This window comes from Camelus ferus, chromosome 6 (genome assembly GCF_009834535.1).
Source record: "Camelus ferus isolate YT-003-E chromosome 6, BCGSAC_Cfer_1.0, whole genome shotgun sequence".
NCBI classification, from domain to species: Eukaryota; Metazoa; Chordata; class Mammalia; order Artiodactyla; family Camelidae; genus Camelus; species Camelus ferus.
In genome coordinates, this window is record NC_045701.1 from 89,894,892 (window position 1) to 89,916,337 (window position 21,446).

Consider the following 21,446-nt stretch of genomic DNA (forward strand, 5'->3'; position numbering starts at 1 on the left):
TTGGAATCGGTTTAGAATTCCTGTCAATTCATTATCCCTGAAAGGCTGTAAGGAATGATTCCAGCTCATAAGGAAAGTCTGCAAACGAGTTCTGCTTTCATGCCCACACTGAAAAGGCATTTGGGTGAGATGGATTCACGCTGGCTAAATCCTGAGGGGGCTCTTGACAAGCAGGGCGAGGAGAGAGCAGTCAGTGGAAGGAACTTTGCATTACTGAGTGTTCCTCTGCAACAGGCTGCATTAGCACGGATCCAGCCGCAGCCCCTGAGTGGGGTCCTGTCTGTGGCTCTCGGGGGAGGACAGAGCTGGAGAGTGCGGGGCTGTGGCTCAGCCTCGCCCCTGACCCCCAGGCCAGCTGCTCCCAGTGCCCCAGTGCTCCTCCTGGGTCACTTTTTTGCTGGGTGCCACTGCCAGGGTCAGGACAGGGAGGCGAGTCCACGCCTGTCCCTGGGGCAGCCCCTGCCCTCCTGGCCCAGTAGTGGTGGTGCTGGGGTCTGTGCCTCTCCTGGGGCCCAACAAGCAGGGGATAAGGACTCTGGGGTCCGACCGCCTAGCTCCTCCCTGCAGCTCGGAGGAGTTGCAGGGAGGGAATGCAGCGGGAGCTTGGGGTAACTGTGGAGTTTGTTTCTCACCTCAAGTGCCCTCCTCTTCTCTGGACTGCTGAGGGGCGGCCTTACAGCTCCTCTGACTGAGCCCTGCGTGCTGTCAGTAGTGGTGGTGACAAGGCTGATGGTCCTGTCAGCCCAGGCTCTACAGATGACTTGTCAACCCTGCCGGTATTATTCTCCCCATTTCACAGATCAGGAGACTGAGGCTCAACTACGTTGCTCAGGGCCTCCCAGTGGTGCAAGGCAGGCGGGGATTTGGAGCCATGCATGTGCAGCTGCAAATCCCATGCCCTTTCCACAAGGCTGAGTGTACTGTGTTTTTCTTTGCAACAAAGTGCTTCCCTAACTGTGGTCTTTCTGAGTCCCATGGGCCAAGAGGGAGCCAAGACTCAGGGATTTTGGTGCCATTTGGTGATGGTGATGACTGGGTGGGTGATGACAGCAGCAGGTACTGTCACCAAGCACCTACTGTGTGTAAGGCCTTCTTCTGCAGCCTTATGTACGGCATCTCATTGAGGCCCTGCCCACCCCTCGAGACTGGTGCCCCCAGAATTCTCTTGTCACACACTGGCCCAGAGGCACAACCAGGAAGCGGCAGAGCCAGGATGCACAGCCTGCTGCCTGAGCCTTACACTTTGTTGCCTGTGTGTCCAATTAGCGGTGCTCAGTATTGGGGACACAGCAGTGAACAAGTCCCAGGATCCACCCTGGAGAATCTCACAACTGCTGGGGAGACAGAAGTGCAGAGGGAGTGCCAGGTTACCATGATGGAGTGAGATACAGGAACTGCAAAGAACATCTGGCCTGGAAGATCAAGGAAGACTTCCTGGAGGAAGTGGAACCCACGCTAAGACAGGAATTAGGAGGACAGAGAATCAGGGTGGAGGGGACATGGTTGAGGGGGAGGGAAATGGGTCCTCAGCAGACAGAAGAATGAGGACAGAGTTGTTGCAGGAACATGAACCATGTGGTGTGTGTGGAGGTAGGGAGGCAAGGAGCTGGGGGGGGGCGGTGAGCCTGCAGATGCAGGAGTGGGAGCCTGGGCTTCATGCCATACTGGCCTGTGGGGTGCACACTCCCCAGGCACTGCTCCCCACTCCAGAGTCACTGAGTGCCCACGGGCGCCTGCACTGCCTGCCCGAGTGGAAAAGGGCTGCTTTTCACGTGCTGGTGGTGCTGTTGGGTTAATCGAATACAAGTTCACTTGATGACATTAATGGATTCCGAGTGGCCCTCTGTCATGATCTGTCTTCTCAATCAACGGATATTAAACAGACACTGCCATTGTGTGTGTGGCGGGGTGGGGGTTCTGACATTTTCAGACATTCAGAGTCCTCTTGCCTGACAAGTTGGGGACTGCCACAGCAGGTGGCAGTAGGGGGCTGTTTCTGAGTTTGGAGCACCAGAGGCAGAGCTTGATTTGCACTCTGGGCAGGTCTCCCTGGTAGCTGGTCGGGAGTGCCCCGAGGCCGTGCCGGGAGCTTCAGGAGGGAGTGAGGCAGCCTTGCCCAGTTGGAGGTAGAACTTCACTGTGGGGATGTGATCTGGAGCGGTCTCTTCCAGCCATGCTGTGTTGGGTAGGATGGGGAAGGAGTGGTCCTGCCCTCCAGGCTTTGCCATCCTCTGGGCAGGGTGAGGGAGGTCTCCTCCTCTGCATTGCTCTGCTGTGAATGGGGCTCCCCGCCTGGTCCGCCTATTGAAGGCCCACTTTCATTTATTCCGCAGTTACTTACTGAGCATCTACTGTGTTTGGGACCTGGTGCTGGGGCTGCAGTGGCGAGCGTGCTGGATAGGGTGGGGTAGGATCAAGGGGTTTGGCCTTGCCCCTGGGGAAGCCCTCCAGCTCCTGGACAGGGCCTCTCCAGCTGAGGGGGTTGTTGGCTTCTGTATCCATCCCCCCGGCTAGTGCGGGAGCTCCTTGAGGATGGGGGCCTGTCCTGTGGCCTCTGTGCCTCTGTCACCTGGCTGGGGCCGGCTCAGAGCAGCTGCTCAGCATATGTGTGGATGAACCAGAGCAGGAGCCAGAGCAGAAGCCGGCCCTTGCTGGGCAGGGATGAGTTCATGGGGGGCCGCTGGGGTGGGGGTGGGAGGCCCCACACGTGTCTCACACCCTATCCCTGCACCCCACCTCCTGCCCCGGTGATGCTGGGTGCCCTCTGGGTGCAGCCCCTGTGGCTCTTGGCCTGATTTGACTTCTCTCGTCCTTTCTTGTCACCGAGTCTGATCTCGCTTTTCACTTGATCTGCCTCTTGCCGCCCTTGGTGATTTGGCTTTTTCATTTCAATCTAATTAGAACTCTGTGCCAGGAGAAGGCAGCGCAGGGCGTTCTCACTGCTGCGCTCTGGGAATTAGTCACTCGGTGCCCATTGTCGTTAATGGGAGTTTGGCGCCAAGGCCATTTATCCTGGTGTCCTCAATCAATACACTTAAAAATCTGTGGATTCTGAAACTTCAATACCCGGCCTGAAATATGGAGGCCGGCGACATTGTATCTCGTTAATTTATAGTTCTGCCAGGCGTTGGCTTGTAGGGCAGCCATGAATCAACACTTAAATAAAATCTGCTCACAGATTAATTATTTTTGGTGCTCTCGTTTCAGTCTGTAATCTTCCTAACAAAATGTCTCTGGTGCATTAGACTGAGGTGGCCTCGGGGAACGCTGGTCGGCTCCGCCAGGGCCGAGTGTCACCTGCTCTCTGCGTCAGCTGTCCTGCACGCTGCGTCAGCCATTCTCCTCAGAACCCCGAAGAGCTTAAGCCTGTTCCGTTCTAAGTGCTGCTGGCTCCCTGCAGATTCCAGCCCCCCAGGCAGTCACCCCGGCCTGGAGCCCCCAGGGCCCTGGGGGGACAGGGCATCTTGTCCTCCTTCCTGTGCACCGTCAGCTCTGCTGGTGTGTGTCCAGCCCATCTGGGACACCCAGGCAGTGCCACCTGGTCTCAGGTCCTGGAGGCTGGAGGCAGCACAGTGCAATAGGAGGAACATGGATGGGGTGCAAATGTGGCTCTTCCACCTGCCCAAGCTGGATGTCCTTGGGAAGGTTCCTTCACCTCCGTTTCCATGTCTGTGAAATGGGTAACGGTGCTGAGGGGACCAGCTGAGATAGTGTATGCAGAGGTGCTTTGCTGAATGCCCAGTGCGTGGCAGGCACTCAGCAAAGGTTGCCCTTCCCTTCCTCTGTCTCTGTCCCACGAGGCCCCTCAGAAGGTAGGAAGAGCATCCAGAGGGCCCCAGCTGCTGGGCCATTTCCCCATGTGGGCAGCTTTGGTGGCTCGTTTCCCGAAGGCCCCAAAGATCCCCTGAGCCGGCTTATTAGTGTGGCTCTTGGTCCCAGGTGTGGGTGGATCTGGGGGCAGACTGAGAGGAAGACTGCCTTCCAAGATTCTCCCAGCTTCTTCTCCATCTTTCCTGTCTCTGTGACAACACGGCCTGGAGTGGGGGAGCAGCCTCCTTCTGTGGTGGGTCTGCATGTGCTCTTCATCTGGGGCGGGTGTCCTCTTCACTCAGACCCCACTGCCAGCAGCCTGGCTGTCTCCAGCCCCTGCCTGGTTCCTCCTGCTCAGGGGTCCCTGCACCCTACAGCGGGGCTCATGGTGTGTGGACATGACTGGCCACCTGGGGTTGGACCCGGAAGTGATCATTTCTCTTGTTTTCCCAGAAGTGTTGTCTGGTGCCTCCCTAGATTTTGCATCTTGATAACTTGGCTGGGCGCTCACGGTGGGCAGACCTTGGACTGTGTAGCCCTGGTCCCCAGCACACTGCCCAGCCTGTAACAAGCTGAAGTGAAAAAACAGACGTTAGACCCTTTGCTGACTACATGTTTGGCCTCCACACTAGCCAGTAAGGGGAGCGTTTTCATCCCCGTTTCACTGACCCAGAAAGTGAGGCCTGGAGTGTTTGGTGGCTTGTGAGAGGCCACACAGTCAGCAGCAGCTCCAGCCTGTGTGACTGGCAGAGGCTTCGGCTGTTGAAGTGCAGGTGTGGGTGCCCTCCCCGCATCTGGGTTTGGGCCGTGGGCAGACGGTTGGCTTAAGCCAACTCCAGGGGAACCTGTTTGGCTCTCGCCCGGGCAGCTGGCTCACCACCTGGAGAGGATAACCCGGGGCCCCTGGGAGGAAGGTGCGCCCAGACAGATCTTGGCTGATCCCCCTGATCAAGTGACTGGCTGAAGGATGCTCCTTGGGCTATCGGCAGCCACTGCTCCAGCCGGAGAAATGTTTGCCCTGACGATGTTAGAACACTCGGCATAGGAAGGGTGAGAAGCGTCCGAATTAAAAGCTTGGAGAGGAGTGTCAAGGGCTCGCGTGGCTTTGGAGAGGCAGCTGCAGGAGGGGCTGAGCCTTAGGGTGGTGCCGCCCCTGCGACGGGCCCTGGGGGAGATGCCGGCAAGAGGGGCCTGGGCTTCTCCGTCCTTCGGCTTTTGAGCCCCGTAACTGTTTCCCAGCACATCTCGCGGGACCTGGTGAGGTGTCCTTCATGAGCCCGTGGAGACCAGAAAGGCGAGCGCTGGCTGGGACAGGGGTCTCCTGCTGGTGGGCACATTTTGTATAATTGCTTCTTTGGTCCTAGGGCTTTTGCCACTAAATCCGGACGTAGAGGTGGTGAGGAGCTCCGGGCCCCAGTGAGCTCTGAGCTGATGGTGGTCGTGGGCGGCTGCCCCTCCAGTGCCCTCTTGCCCGGTCCGCCTTTCCACGGCTGCAAGCGTGAACCCGCAGACTCCTGTGCCTCTTCCCGGTCGTGTACAGAAAGGGGTCCCACTCTCCTCAGCTTGCTCCTTCACTGGAGCCCCTTTCCTGGCCCTCTTTTCAACATGGCTGTTCTCAAGGCCTTGCCCTCTTCATCCTGGGCACCCGCCCTGCTCCCGCCCACACCTTCTCTTTCACTCTGAGGAGTGTTTCTCTCCAGTCTCAACCTTGTTTTCTCTCCCTCTCTCCACCCAGCTTTGGGGTGGGATGCTGACCCTGGTTATGGGTCTTAAATCAGATATCACCCCACGTGAGCACAGCCCACTGCCAGCCCTGTTATCCCCACCTTGGGAAGGACCTAAGAAGTCCTTCCAGGCCTTCACAAGTGTCTGTCTTGTCATCTGCTTCTGCCTAAGCCCTTGTGCCAGCCTGTGGGTCAGTCAAAGCTGTGTTTTAATCCGCGGCACACTTCCATGCATCACCGTTATTGCACAGTGGTGATGCGTTGTCTCCGTGTGTGTTTAACTGCAGTCGCCCTGCAGTTTGGCTTCCTTGGTAGGTCAGACGGCCTCTGCTGACTGAGCCCCGAGTCTGACCACCATCACAGCATGTCCATTGTCCCGGTGGTGACCTCTGGGTCCCAGAAAACCAACTAAAGTTACACCGTTGGGACATACCCTGTTTGTGAATCGAGAACTCTTTTTTTTTTTTTAATTTTGGAAAATTCAGTCCTTCCCAGTTAATTAAAAGCCATGTCCAAACCTAATAGAAAAGAAATGGGTGCAGCAACTCCGTCACTGCTGTGGCCACTGTGCTGCTGTCTGCCCTCTGTCTGGGGCTTCCTGTCGCACGTGCGTTATTCCCACTTCTCACAGCCATCTCTGAAGGCAGCTTTGGTTCTCTTGATTTCACATACTGGGAGCGCACGGGTCTGAGAGGACTACCGTCTCATCCAGAGGCCGGTAGCTTACTCAGGGGGAGCAGGCAGATGTGGGCCGTCCTGACTCTCCCCTGGACCTCCCCAGGACTCTGCCCAGAGTGCCAAGATGGCCCTTGCTTCTGATTCACAGAGTTTGATTTGGAAGTGAGGAAGCGCCTCTTCTCGTTAACTTGGAGTCAGGATGGTTAAATTGACAGCTGGCTGCATGCTTCCCAGAGGATGAGTGTAGCAATATTGATTTTAGCGAAATGAGTCATATGCCGCCTGCCTGGGAACACAGGCTCAGTCACCGCCAGTCGACAGCAGCAGCTCTCCCTTGTCAGCGTCTCCCCTGCACGCTCGTGAGCCTGTGATGTGCATGAAGAGCTGAGGAAGGAAAGGTCACGAAGAGCTTGTGGGCGGCTGAGGTGGGGTGCAGAGTGCTGGGCTCCGGGTCACACGGGTCCAGCCTCTGTCCCAGCACAACCGACTCACGTGGCCCTGGACCCGTCCCCACCTCTCCGAGCTTCCATTGCCCGCACTGTGAAGCGAGTTAGTTATCCCTCCCACACAGGGTTGGGGTGTGACACGTGCAAGCCCCAGGCAGGCCTGGAGGTGATGGGTGCCGTCTCCCTGAAGAGGAGGGTGTGAACTTCCCTTCTCTTTCTTAGGGACCCAAACTTGGGTTTCACCTGACCTGGTTCAAATGCCTATTACATGCCAGGACCTGGGCTGGGGGCTAGACATCCTGAGGGGCAGAGGAGCCCCGTGTGGCGATAGGGTCCCCGAGGGTAGGCATTAGGGTGGACAGACAGCGTTGCCTGGCCACGTGGGTGGTCACCACGGGGGGGGGGGGCTCGTGTCTCCACCCGGGGGAGGGCCTACTCTGAGGAGGAGCCTGGCCAGCGGGACCAGCAGCCGCGTCAGAGCCGTGTGGTGACGGCAGGTTGGCAGTAATACTGGTGTCAGGAGGACATGAGTCTCTGCTTTCTGTTTTACACATGTTTTTGCTTTAATGGTGATTTATGGTTTATTTGTATTGTTATTGATTCAAGGAGGAAAAGAAGTGATTTTTACTAACTCCAGGAGGGTCTGAACAGGTCTTATGCTGGCTGAGTTCATTATAACAAGATCAATAAAGTCGGTGTTAGTGGATTAAATATTTTAAAACTCAACTTCTTATAAGCAGCGTACAGTGAATAAGTAGAATTTTCTATAATAAACATGTAAACACGCCAGACAGTCTCAAGGTTAAAGGTTATATACAATGAACCATTGCACTTGAAGTAACATCGCCCAGGAGGGCATGTGATAAACAGGCCACTCGCATTATGGGAAGTCACAGAATTGGCACAGATCCGACAGGAAAGGACCTTCACCTCCAGCGCGGCTGATGTGCGCCTCCAAGACAGTGTCTGTCCATAGCTCTTTAACAGACTGTAAAGGCCAGCCCAGGGCATTGTATTGACGGAGCCCCACAGCCAAAACTCCACGTCATTCATCTCTCAAGTTTCCTGCTGTTAAAAACTCACCATCCTTTGGTTTTTGCTTTCATTTTAACTAAGGGTGAATTCAATAATTTGAGGTTTAATTTTTTTCAAACTGTGAGAGTTCCCTTTTGTTGTTTGCTGTTTGCCAGGCTGTCTAGAACGCTTTCTGTACCACAGTGCTTATGACTCCACTTCCCCCCCACCCCCGCTGGACAACCTTACATTTATGAGTGTGTGGGACACAGCAGTGAATGGACCTGCCCGAGGCCCCTCCACTGAAGTCAGAGCTGGGGTGGGACCCGGCTGCCATATCGCCTCCCACTCGGAACATGTTGCTGGGCATCGGTGGCTGGGGTCCAGCCCTCCCCCTTGAGCAGAACTCCCCCTGTGTTTTTTCCTGTTAGGTATCCGTATGCTTATTAAAAACTGAAAAATCTTTTCATTTTGGAACCTTTCAACAAAGAAATACAGTAAATGCCTAGTTATTATAAGTAAAAGTAGAAAAAAGATATAAATTATAGCTTGTCTTCTAACTGGAAAATTTTAGTGCTTAAAAGACATAGATTTTCTCTCTGTCTCTTTAGGGGATTGAGGATGAATAACAGTCAGAAATACATTTTTTTCAGCAAAAATTTCAGTCATTATCTTTTAGCAACTGAACTCTCACTTTTACTCTCATCTTTTTTTCCTACTGTTGGCAAAGACTGTACCGCTGCACTTTTGAAAAAAAACATGTCTAATTCCCTGCCTTTTCTGAAATAAGCATATGGTTATATGCTATGGTCCAAGAAACAGGGAGAATTTTTTTCTCTAGGCAGATAGAGTTTGTTTTCCCTTTTGGACTTGAGGACTGGTGGTGAATTCCAAATGAGCATGAAGCCGGCATTGGGCGCAGTTGTTTCTGTCGGGAGGTGAGACTCTTGGCCCGCCAGGCCTTCCTGCGGTGTGGGGGCATCGCTGCTCCGTTTCCACCCAGAGGACGTGATGATAGTCCAGGCCCTCCGCCCCCACGTGGCTCCCCCAGCCCCTGGGCGGGAGCAGTCTCCTGAGGCCAGTGGTGCCAGCTCGATGCCCGTCCCCAGGCGCATACAGGGACTGCTCGAGTCCTGGCACGGACAGGCCCTCCCTGCTCTACCCTCCCTGGGAGCGGGGTTTGCTAACTGGGCCGTCACGTGGATTCTGACCACCAACCTTAGCAGAAAAGGCCAAGAGGAGTTTGGGTTCCAGACAAGTTTCAGGAAAGGACGAGAAGAGGAAGAATGAGGACCACCAGGTTTCCAGTTAGATTAACGCCTCGGGAAGCCATGTTCTTGTTTGCTTGACAGGGCTGCCTGTCTGTTGACCTGATGTGGGGGCACAGCACCCAGACCACTGCCGGTCTGCTCAGCCCCTTGATGCCTTTTTGGGAGAATTCTTTGATTATTAGGAAAATGGTCTTATGACAGCAGCATTAGTATACTTTAAGAAGTTTAATACCGCCAGAACAAGTCATTTCATGTTGGTGAATCAGCTCTCCCCACCTCTACCTGTATCAGTCCTCCTTTAACGCTCTTGTGATCCAGCAACGGTGTCAGGCATTGTGTGTCCTGCCACAGAGTGCTCCTTACAGTTCCAGTTCTAAGTGGCTTTTCAGTACCCCACCTGGCGGGGAACCTGGCGGGGAACAGTCAGTGCTGGAGCCCAACTGGCCAGCTCTTGCCAGCACTGTGATGAATTGGGATGACCATGGAAATCTCTGTGTGCTGCATTTTGTAGCAAAATAGTGAAGGGGCTTGTTGAGCTTGAAGAGGCGTCGAGTCTTCATTTACAAAAAGTCAAGTGTTTCCAAAATTTTCTCTGATGATGAGTAACTGCCAATTGTAGGCCCCTAGAAAATATTAGGAAAAAATCAACACACTTAGTCATCCATCAAGGTAAAGGTGATGCTTTAACAAAGAACAGGAGAGGAACTTCTTTCCAAGAAACTTAGACTGTGGACAGTATATTTTGAAAACAGGTGTTTTTGATTGTTTATATCATTCTGTAATTTTCGTTGCCAGAAACAATGTGAATGTGTCACCTGTTAAAAACTCTAGTACCAGTACTGTTAACCTGGGAACAGTGTTGTTCTGATCTGCTTTAAAACCCTTTAAATGAAAATTTCAGTGGATTTTGAATTGGGTTGTTAAAAATATGAGAAAGCAGTAATACCCTCTGATTGGTTGCAGGAGCCATCACTTGACATCAGGGGAAGCGGAGCTTTATTAGCAAAATGTTCACAAAAGCCTTGCATCAGTGGTAGATGGAAGTGGGAGACGTCTCCCAGGGCGCCAGCAGTAAACAGTTTCCAGCCGGGTCCACGTGTCTCTGGAAGGAAGCTTTGTTGGCTCTGGCAGACTTCAGTGAATAAACTGAAACTGTCACTGGGCTGCTTTCAAACCACTGAGTCACAAGAAAGTCCCTACATTGAAAAAAGAAGGAAGTATATTCAGTCCTGTTGCTCTCACTAAAAATATTGTAACTCATTTGATTTAATGATTTCAAAGAGGTTTGTTGATATTCTTAGTAAATGGCATATTAAAACATGTTTTAAAATATTGGTTATTTTATCCTTGTCTCACCCTTTAAAATGTTCTTCTTTTGGTAATTGTTTTAACGTTCATAATGTATTGGTTCAGGAGCATACTGTGTAACTTATAAATAAACGTGTGTATTGGTGATACTTGCCTAAGGGCTTCTCATGGCTGGGGTGTGCTGTCGGACAAGTTTGGAGACCAAGGATCTAGGCAGGTTAGATTTATCAAGGCTTCTGCTGGAACTCTCAGGAGCCCTGATCGATGACTTCCATTTCCTTACCTGCTGAGTTGATGGAGCACTTGCCTAAGTGCATCCTGAACACAAAGCAGGGCAGCCTTCCGGACGCGCTTTCTGAGCAGAAGGACCGAATGCGCCTCCTGGGCTCCCATAAAGGAGATGATGCTTGAGATCTTGCCACCGCATCAGTCCCCTGCTTCCTGTGTCCCCAACTGCCCACTGCCTGCGTCCAGCGGTGGAGCTGCTGAGAGCCAGAGGCAGTCCAGGTTGTCCCTCGTGGGCTGTGGCACTGGGGAGAGAAGGAATGCTAGCTTTGAAGACCAACAGACCTGGGCTCAGCGCAAAAGTTCCCTTCCCCATGTGCCCCGAGTCTGACCTGTTCTAAATGATCGGTGCTTCTGACGTTTTTATGGCTTACCTCTAAGAGATCTCAGTGATAAAGAAGACATTTTCAACAGCAGAAGTACATGTGTGCACACAGACATTTGCACAATGTGTGTGAATGCTTGACGGCAGTGTCATGGCAGGTGTGTAAAAGGCGGTCCACACCGCCCCCTAAGCTGTGCTTGAGCCACTGTGATGCCACACTCTCATTTGTCACCCAGAGTATGGTACCGCCCCACCTGCCACGCTCTGTAGCAAGCTGTTCATGGGCATGATTGTAAGATGCTCAGCCTAAAAAGAATCACTTAGGAGCATCCTGCTTTTTGGTTTTTAGACTCCAGGTAAGCAATCTACTGTATTAATTGTGTAGCTTTGGAAATGCTATTTCACCTCCCTGAGCCTTGGTTTTTCCAGCTGTGTAGTGGGTTTAGGGTGGTTGTGTGTTTTAAATGAGCTGATGTGCGTAATGTTTACAGCGCAGCTGAAGGGCGGTATTCATGGGTTCAGCCATCGCGTTTATCTCTGGGGGTGGGGATTCAGCTAATCAAAGGTCGAGTGGCCAGGGAGTAAGGGCAAACGCTGCTGTTGTTGTGTTTCCAGAAAGTCTCCACTGGCCATCCCGGTCCCCGGGGGGCTGCGCTTTCCAAGGGCTCCACACCAGATGGCATCTTCGTTTTAAGATATTTAGTTTTGTGATCTGAGTCTTTTCTAACTCTTCCTTCTCTTTTTGTGTCATAGGAACCCAGCTATTCAGTGGTCAAAGTGACTTCAGAGTCACTACCTTGAAATTCCATCCGAGAGACCACAGTCTTTTTGTATGTGGAGGCTTCAGCTCTGAAATGAAAGCTTGGGATATAAGGACCAGCAAGGTAACACCCGTCTTCCTCACTTGGCCTTTCCAGGAGCGCTTGCCTCGACAATTTGAATGATTGGGGCAGGTCGGCATCTATATATAGGACCCTTGAGAGGGGATAATTGCCACTCAATATTTAATCAGTGTGAAGCATAATTTTTAGATATTTTGAAAGAACATTCTTGAGTTGTTAGACTGTTAAGAGCATCGGAGGTGCAGTTCTATACAGCATATTACTAAAAATATTTGAGTCCCTACTGTGTGCAAATGCTTCCAGGTGTTGTGAAGTGAACCAGCCTTGGGTTACTCAAGAGAATAGTGTGTGGATACAAATAAGTGGTGTGAAGTGCTGTGTGTGTGTGTGTGTGTGTGAGAGAGAGAGAGGGAGAGAGAGGAGGCAGGGAGAGGGGGTTCACATATCAGAGAGGGTGAGCTTTCAGCTCGGTGCAAGAAAGGCTTATTAGAGGAGACTGTGTGCTTTTTGGGGCTTAAAGGCTGATCACCGTCACTCCCGTAGGTAAGTGGTTTCCACTCCCGTCCTTCCCCACAGCCTGTCACCCCTGTTGCCTTTACCAGCTTATGAATGGCAACTTCATCCTCCTGGTTGTTCAGGCCAAAACCATCAGAATCATCCCTGTCTCTGCCCTTCCTAATCCCCCCAATGCCCACATCATCAGCAAATCCAGTTGTTAGCTCTGGGTTAAGCTGCCGTTGTCTCTCGCTGGGATAATTGCAATAGTTTCCTGTCTGGTATCTTGTCTCCCCCAACACCCCTTACAGTTTTTTCTCAACACAGTAGCCAGAGTGGTCTGTTACAGTGTAAGAGGATGTGTCACTCTTCTGGTCAGCACCCTCCAGGCTCTGATCTTGTTCACAGTCAAAGCTGTGTCCCTACAATGACCCACAGGACCTCTGTGGTCTCCTCTCAGCCCCCTCTCTTCAGCATCAGCTCCACTAGCCTACTTGCCCTTCCTAGAACACACTAGCACATTCCTCCCTCGGGGCCTTTGCACTTGCTGCTCCTTCTGCCTGGAATGCTCTTCTCCCAGTTTTCTATGTAGAGGCTCGCTCCCTCCCTCCCTCCTTCAGGGTTCTGCTCAAATGCCACCTCTCCAGTGAGGCCTTCTCTGACGACGGTGCAGGCCACGCCTGGCATTTGCTAGTCCCTTTGCCACCTGATTTCTCTCCGTAGCATGTGTCATCACCCAGCATACTGTGGGTTTTATGTGTTTGTTTATTTGCCTGTCTCCCTCCCCTCAAACGTCAGCTTTTCCAGGGCAGGGCTTTTTGCCTGTTTTTGTTTGCTGCTGACTTCTAGCTCCTAGAACGGCGCCTGGCACATAGTAGGCACTCTGCAGATCTTGGCTGACTGAATGAGTGGATGGAGGAGGAGGGCAGTCGTGCAGAGCGTGCAAGTACAGGAGGTGGGACTCAAGATGCGTGGGGGGCCAGTGAGCTGCTCGACATGGCTAAGTGTGGGCTCCAAGCAGTAGTTCAGGCCAGGCAGAGATGTGACTTTTCAATGCATCGAGTCTCAGTTTGGATCAGCAGTGGGGCGCCAGGAGGCTTGTCAGCAAGGGATGCTGGGACCAGGGTTGTGGAGGGGCTCTGAGAGGGCAGTGAGGAAGAGCCACGGTCTGACTGCCTGTTGGTGCTCAGTGGCTGTTTTTAAGATCTGAGAAGCACTGTCCTGGTCTGAAGGAGGCTCACGACCACTCAAGTAGTTCATGATGAAGCCTGCGTTGATCTTGACTTTGAAAGAGGATATGGAATATCAGAGAGTGTCCTCCTCCCTTTGGGACTCAGGGGAGTCAGTGACCCCGTGCTGAAGAGCTCTAGCCTGCTGCATCTACAGTGTGTAGCCTCTACCTAAAGGCACCCCCTTCCAGGGCCACCTCCTGCCCTGTTGCCTTCACCAACTTATGAGTGGCAGCCCCACAGCAGGTCTGCACTGAGCAGAGGCTATTCCACGTGGCCAGGATGGGAGGAGGCTGGATGAGGACCCAATGCCAGATTAGAAAGTTGAGTTGGTGCTTCAGACCGGCAGCTGCAGGAAGGTGCTTTCCCAGCAGGATGTGTTGGAAGAGGCTGCTGGTGTTTTGAGAAGAATCTGAAAGCAGAGATGGTTTCCTTTAAAGAAGATAGGATGTTTTATCCGTAGGTATCTTGTTTAAAGTACTTCACAATTGGGAGAATTCACGTTGTTCTTTTAAAAAGAGACTACTTTTTAAACAAAAATATTTGGAAAAAAGAGAAAAGTTACCCATAAAGAAGTGGACATGTGGGCTTTTAAAAACACTAGAACGTGCATATTTGGGCTATAAATACATGATAAATGAGGGGGAACGTTGGAAAGTGCTGTTGGAATTGGGACCTCTTAGTCATGCTGTTTGGAGCAGGACCTCCTAATCACCCAGCCCCTGCTGACGGCCACGTCCCTTAGAGGTGCGCTGGCTATTTTTAGCCTCAGAGACCAAGCACGTAAGAAATTACTCATCAAGGACGCCATCTGATTTAAGACTTTGTTAAAAACACCGGATTTTCTCCTAGGGCAGACTCCAGCTGACGCGTTCTGAGAATGCCGGAGGGGAAGCGATTAGGAGCAGCTGCTGCTGTGACTGGCGTTGGCATGCTTGCCAGTCGCTCCCAGGCTAGTAATGTGGGTAAAGGGTTCTGTGCAGTGTTTGTTTTTGCTTCCCCTTTATCAACAATCTGGCTGCCTGTACCCCCTCGCCAGGTCACAGGACTAGTTCCATTTGTATGGGCCAGACTCAGGGGACAACTCTCTTCCCTGCTTCAAGTATGTTTCCTCTCACAGGTGTTGCCCAGGTGCCTCCTGTGGACCCAGCAGGAGGACCAGCGAGGAAAAAAAAAGCACAGGCTCCCACCTGAGGTGGCTCTTTGTCCTCCTGCTGGGCTCCCGCTGGGTGCGTGGCTCTGTCCCAGGTGCTGAACTCCCCAGCCTCCCTGGCGGTTGTGTGAACATCTTCGGGCTGAGCAGCTTGGCTTTTTCTGACTGCTTTCAGAGGCAGCAGTGGCCATGGCAAGTAGAAGCAGGAGGGACTCGGACTTTAGCTTAAAATCAAGACAGATTTCTTCTTTTAAAAACAACAAGGACTGTATTAGTATAAAAGTAACATGTGATCTTATGAAAAAATTAGAAAATAGAAGGAAATAGAAAGGGTAGTCAAGCCAGCCAAAGGTAAACATTAGTAACATTTAAAAATTTTTGTTGTTCTTTCCCCCTGTGTTTTTTTAAACATTGGTCCTATTTTTATACACAGTCTTGTGTTTTGCTTTTCTCATAGGATTGTAAGGGTTTTCCTTGTAATCACAAATTCCTGTAGCATTGTCAGTACATCCCTTTGATGCAGCACGGTTGGCTGAGTTGCTCCTTGCTGTATCCTTGGGACTCAGAGCCGTGTCTGTCACAGCCGGCACTCGATAAATATGGATTGAATGAGTCAATTTCAAGTGGTTTAGCTTATTAAACCATTTCCCCAGGTTGGACGTTTAGGACACTTCCTTTTATTTTGTTTTGTTTGCCATTTAAAGTTAATAGATATGAGGATAGAGACCAGGAGTCGGCAAGCTGTAGCTTGGGGCTAAATCTGGCTTGCTGCCTCTTTTGTAAATAAAGCTTTATCGGAACACAGTTCCAGTCATTCATTTGTGTATCTTCTACAGCTGCTTTCACCCTGCAGTAGTAGAGCTGAGTAGTTGTACCAGAGACCACATGGCTTGCAAAGCCAAAATTATTGACAACCAGCCCTGCTGGGGAGAGATCTGGCTGTGACGTCTGTCACGCTCTGGCTTGTCGGGACCCATCCTCCTGGTCTGGCTGTCAGGGTGGGTGCCCCTGTCCTCACCCTATTATGGCACCCTTGAGGAAACCGAGCACTCAGGGAATGTCTTTTCTAGAGAACTGTTCTTCAGTCAGGGGTGAATGAGTTATTTTTCTCTCTCATTATCTCCAGACAAAGCAGCTACTTTATTTGCATTCCACCGTAAAACACATGTTTGTCATCTAGTGTTTTCCATATTTGGGTTTTATTTTCTGAAGCCTGGCACTCAGAACTCAAATTGCTGGCTTTAAGTGAGTCAGCATTTTGAAGATAAGGAGTAAGATTTCCAACAATGGAGCTAAGGCAGGCTGGGCTAGAGAGCCCACCACTGGAGCAGGACTGTGGGGCCAGACAGCCTCTCACTGTGTCTAAGGAGGAGTTGGAACAGAGAATTTTAAAGCTGCTTTCCAGTCGTACACTTTCATGATTCCTTCAGCTTAGCCACATGATGAATGTTGGGACTCTGGACCTCTCTGGTCCAGCCCAGTTCATTACAGCAAATGGGCTATTTGGCTCCCTTTTCTTCTTTCCTCAGCCTATCTCTTTCTGCTCGGGTTTGGTGATTCGAGTACATCCCTCATCACCACGAAGTGCCTGACTTCATTTCCAACAGGTCAGCAGGATGTGTTCTGCATGAGCCGCTGAGCCTGCTTCCTTGAGCTGGCTCAGTGCTGCCAGGCCAGAATTTTCTGACTCTTCTTCCTCCCGATAGCCTGCTTGAACGTGGGTATGGTCTGGAACCCAAGACATCTGCCGTCTGACCTTCATGTTACTGCAGGGGTCTAAGCCCCTCCAGGCCGCCAGTGCTTCCGGCCTGGGCTACGTACACCTGGGCTTGCGTCCTTTCTCTACCACTTGCATAGCTGGATGATTTTAGGCAGGTGATCTTAGCCTGAAGCCTTTCTCAGTCAGGGTTTCCCGACTGGCACAGTAAAGGGGCAGGACGAAGTCATCTCTAAAACAGGGCTTCCCAACTCACCTGTATGTAGGAGAGCACCTGGGGCTCTTGTCAGGATGCAGACTGTTTCGTCAGGATGATGTCTTGGACAGCCTGGACTGCTATAATAAAACGCCACAGATAGAGCTCTTTCTCATAACTCTGGAGGCTGGAAGTTCGAGATCGGAGGGCCACTCTGGCTGGGTTCTAGTGAGGGCTCTCCTCCTGGCTTGTAGACAGCGGCCTTCTTGCTGCATCCTCACATGATGGAGAGAGAGAGTGAGCTCTGGTCTCTTCATCCCCTTATAAGGCCACCACTCCCATTATGGGACCTCTGTCTTCATGACCTTAGCTAAATGTAACTACCTTGCAGAGGCCCTGTCTCCAGATACTGCCACATTGGGGATTAGGGCTTCAATGTATAGATTTTGGGGGGACACATTTAATCCATTGCAGATGAGATCCTGCATTTCAACAAGCTCTCAGGAGATGCAGAAGCAGATGGTCCAGTGGACCACACTTTGAGAAGTCAGGGCCCATGTAGTGTCTGACAGTAGAGGTCCTGTGCTTCTCTCACGTTGAGTGCCCTTGGTCTTCGTCCTCAATTGACCTGGACCACCTGTGACTTATCTCAGTGATAACTAGACTGTGAGCCCCTTCATCTGACAGTGGGGCTAAGTCATGTCTTCATCCCAGCATCTCCCATGGGGCCTGGACCAGAGCAGGTGCTCAGAGGGTAACCTGGAGTGAGCTGCCCCTCCCATCATGATGCAGCCCTTCAGGGGCACCCACCTGCCCACTGCTCAGGAGCTGTGGCCACCCTGGGATCCCTGCAGAGGGAGTGGGTCCTCCAACAAATGGGAAATAAAGGCTGGCTGCAATTCAGCTGCAACTGGTCATTTCAGAGGCTGAGGACTCGGGAGATCCTGGGTCAGATGAGGCCCCAACACTGCAGTTCTCGGCCAAGTCTGAGCTCTCAAGCTCCCCAGTGTCTGGCTGAGGATGAAGTTACCAGCCTCACCCATTTCCAGCCTCACAGGACCCTGCCTCTGGGCCCAGCGGGGAATGAGAGCTGTAGAGTTCCGGATTCCCAGGGCCCGCCAGCACTGTGGGAAAGGCTCCAAGGCAGTTACTTGGAAGTTGGCTTTAAGGTGACTGTGAGGTTTGAGACAAAAGTTAGGATAAGTAATAAATTTACTCCCTTGTATCATGAATCAAATTTGTAGAAAAACTCCTACAGAGGCTTAAAAATCATATTTGCAAGACTAAATTATGGAACCCCAGCCTCAGCAAATTACCTCTCAGCTGAGCAGGACTGAGCCCTGGACGTTGGAGCAGCCCTGGAATATCTGGGATATGTGGCTCCTGCAGCTGGGAGCCTTCCCATGGGCTGGGCTGACACTGGGCAGACCCGGGCAGAATTAGCCTTCCGACACATAGCTCCACTCTGCTCCCAAGAAGGAGAGTCACAGGTGCACACAGGCCCCCGCTGGGCCTCTAAATCACCGGCCTCCACCCTCTCAAGGTCAGTCTCACAATAAGATCCACTCTGGCAGGCCAGCTCACTCTTGCTCTAGCGTTGGTTTGACCTGAGTCATCACTGCTCCATGGGTGTTCTACAGCTTGCTTGCTTTCTCTTTAAGTTTGTAAAGGGCCATCCTGAGGTCCAGATCTTGACTTAATTCCTTGCCTTCCTTTTGGAGCTTTGTCCCAGACCCTCTGCAGGTGTGTGTCCTGACATGCGTGTGACAGTGAGGGAAGCCTCTAACTTGTCCTTTCTCATCTCTGCTGCAGAGTCTGCCCTCTCCGAGGGCAGGAATTTGCTCATTTCCTGTAGTACTCCCAGCACGTAGCAAAGTGCCGGGTGGACAGGCTGGGACTGTTGCATAAATGACTAACAACCTTAATCAAGACCAATTAATAAAATCCCAGGTGATGGGTGCACCCAGTGGAAGCAGAAGCTGAACCACCATTCGATAGTGTGCTCACCTCCCGCCCTGCTGTGGGCACCGTGCCTGCAGTGGGGGTGAGGCAGCTGGTAGCACAGCCAGCGGTCGCTGACCTGGGCTCACTGACCTGGTGCAGTGGTCAGGACACCCGGGGCCTTTGAGAATACCGCTGCCCGGCCCCCACCCCTGTCTGCAGGTGGTCTCAGCGGTTTGAAAACTCTCCAGGTGATTCTGATGAATAGCCAGCTTTGCAAACCACAGGCCCGGGGGCCGTGGTTTGGGTGTGTAGGTGAGAATCCTGAGGGTGTTTTGCAGGGTTTCTGCTGGTGTGGGTGAGGGTGTCCCTGAAATCTCCGTTCCCGAGATGGTGGCTGTCTGGAAGACTCAGTGCCTTCGCCTCGTGGCACTCGGTGCCATCAGTTTTTGTGGCGTTGCAGGCAGGTTGCTTATTTGCCCTAATGAGGTTTTGATTACGCTCCATTTGTCTCTTTCATCGGCTTTATATTAAAAAGCCTTTTTATTTGGACTCTTTGTCCTTCTACATGCAGTTCCAAGTTTTGCCTCCAATCAAACTTTTCATGCAGATGAGAGTAGGAGACTAATGGAGGCAGATATGGGGCAAGATCACCGGTGCTGAGAGGAGCGACGTCATTGCTCCGTGCGACTGTGGGTGGGTTCTTGTCTTTTCTGGGCTCCTGTTGCCCCATCTATCAGGTGGCAGTGGGGCTAGGGTGCCTTCAGGTCCCTGCAGAGTATCTGCACTGACTCAAGGTGGCGGATACCGCATGGTCACCCTCTGCCAGGCTCTGTACTGGGCTCTCCCTGTGTATCATAGCTCATCTACAGTGACACAGCAATCCTGGCCTCTGTCACTCCATTCCGCTGGTTCAGAAAGGTTCTAGCCGCTCTCACATGGCTGGCTGGTAGAGGGGTAAGACCTTAAACAGGGTGCCTTGACTCCCACGCCTTGTAGGTCCTCCCCGTCACAGGGTGAATGAAGCTTTAGCCATGGGTGTAGATAAAGCTTTGGTAGTGAGTGCTGTGCTTTTTGTTCTTGGGGAAGCTGGGCGGGGCAGCCCTTGAGCTTAGATTCTGTTCAACCCTGCAGCTTGCAGCTCGGTGTCTGGTGTCAGGGACCTGGCCCTGAGCGGAACAGTGGTGGGCCCTGCGGTCTCAGGCCCTGAAGTCACAACCCCACAGTGTAGACGAGAAAACCAGTCCCCAAAGGTCCAGCTTTCAGTGCAGGGGTGGGCAGCCACTGTGGGGGTGGGATCTGAACCCAGGTCTTATTCTAAATTCTCTCCCCACCCCCACTGCAGGAAGAGGACACAGTTCATTGACTGCGCCCCCACCAGACGCCAGGCATTGTCCCAGGGCCCGGGCGGTAGTCCCTTAGACAGCCCCTGCCCTCTGGGGGCTCACAATCTCAGGAGGAACTGGGAACGTACATCTTTTTGACGTTTGGTGGTTCTCTCGGCCTCACTGGCTGCCTTCACAAGTGGCCAGGGGTCCCCATGTATCTCCTGGGTCGTCCAAAATCTTGGGCAAAGCTGGGGAGGGGGATTCCTGGAACTCAGAACCTCAGAGACCTGCCTCTTTGCCCAACTCCTCTCTTCACCTTCACTCCACAGCACTTTTCTTGGGGCAGCAAGGACTCTTGTCAAAAAACCTGACATGTGAGCTGCCACCTGGAGCTCAGTGTGTCACAATGGGAGAACCCTGGCACTCGGGAGGGCCAGTCCCCATTGGATCACTTGGGCTCTTAAAGATACAGGAGGGTATATCAGAAAATACAAGCTTTGTAAAAAAGCTTTGTAGAAAATACAAAGCAGACTCGGGACTTGTAATGACTATTATTACATAATGCTAATTTACATGTCCTTTATAGTTCATTTTGCCACTAAAATAAGCTGTGTTATATACACTGAACACCCCTTCTTGTGATTTTAAAAAAGTTAATATTTTTATGAAATGGATTCACAGTTTTTCTTGCTTGAAAACTTATTTTGATTTGCCTTAACTAATAGTATCCAAAAAATCATGGGTTTGATGCCCTAGTTTTTTTTTTTTGTCTTAATATACTTTATTTTAAAATATTCTGTTATTTATATATATATATATATATATTTTAAATTGACGTATAGTCAGTTTACAATGTTGTGTCAATTTCTGGTATGCAGCATAATGCTTCAGTCATACATGAACACACATATATTCATTTTCATATTCTTTTTCATCATAAGTTACTACAAGATATTGAATATAGTTCCCTGTGCTGTACAGTATGAACTTGTTTATTTATTTTGTATATATTATAGTTAGTATATGCAAGTCTTGAACTAATTTATCCCTTCCCACGCCCTTGCCGCCCTGGTAACCATAGTTTGTTTTCTATGTCTGTGAGTCTGTTTCTGTTTTGTAAATCAGTTCATTTGTCTTTTTTTTCAGATTCCACATATGAGTGATATCATATGGTATTTTTCTTTCTCTTCCTGGCTTACTTCACTTAGAATAATGATCTCCAGATCTATCCATGTTGCTGCAAATGGCATTATTTTATTATTTTTTATAGCTGGGTAGTATTCCATTGCATAAATATACCACAACTTCTTTATCCAGTCCTCTGTCGATGGACATTTAGGTTGTTTCCATGTCTTGGCTGTTATAAATAGTGCTCTATGAATTAATACACTTTAAATACTTAAATCTCTTTTTTTTTGGTAATAGCTTTGTTGACATGCAATGCACTCATTTAAAGTACACAATTCATTCATTTTTAGTATATTTACAGAGTTATGCAACCATCAGCACAGTCAATTTGGTACATTTTCATCACCTCAAAAAGAAACCATGTGCCCTTTAGTGGTCCCCCCCAACTCCCTGGTCCCCTACCCTCTACCCCTGGCCCCTGGCAACCACTGGTCTACCTTTGATCTCTATAGATTTGCCTATTCTGGTCATTTTATGTAAACAGACTCATACAGTA

The 21,446-nt window shown here is 51.1% G+C and overlaps 1 protein-coding gene across 5 annotated transcripts in view; it reads left to right on the forward strand.

The window, feature by feature from the left end:
* The window catches only part of WDR25 (WD repeat domain 25), a 131,594-nt gene that overhangs the window by 79,853 nt on the left and 30,295 nt on the right, over nucleotides 1-21,446 (forward strand). For all 5 annotated transcript variants that reach the window (XM_006184146.3, XM_032482647.1, XM_014558811.2 and 2 more), the window contains one exon: nucleotides 11,615-11,745. In XM_006184146.3, coding sequence (XP_006184208.1) covers nucleotides 11,615-11,745 — 131 coding nt within the window. The remainder of the gene's footprint in view (nucleotides 1-11,614; nucleotides 11,746-21,446) is intronic.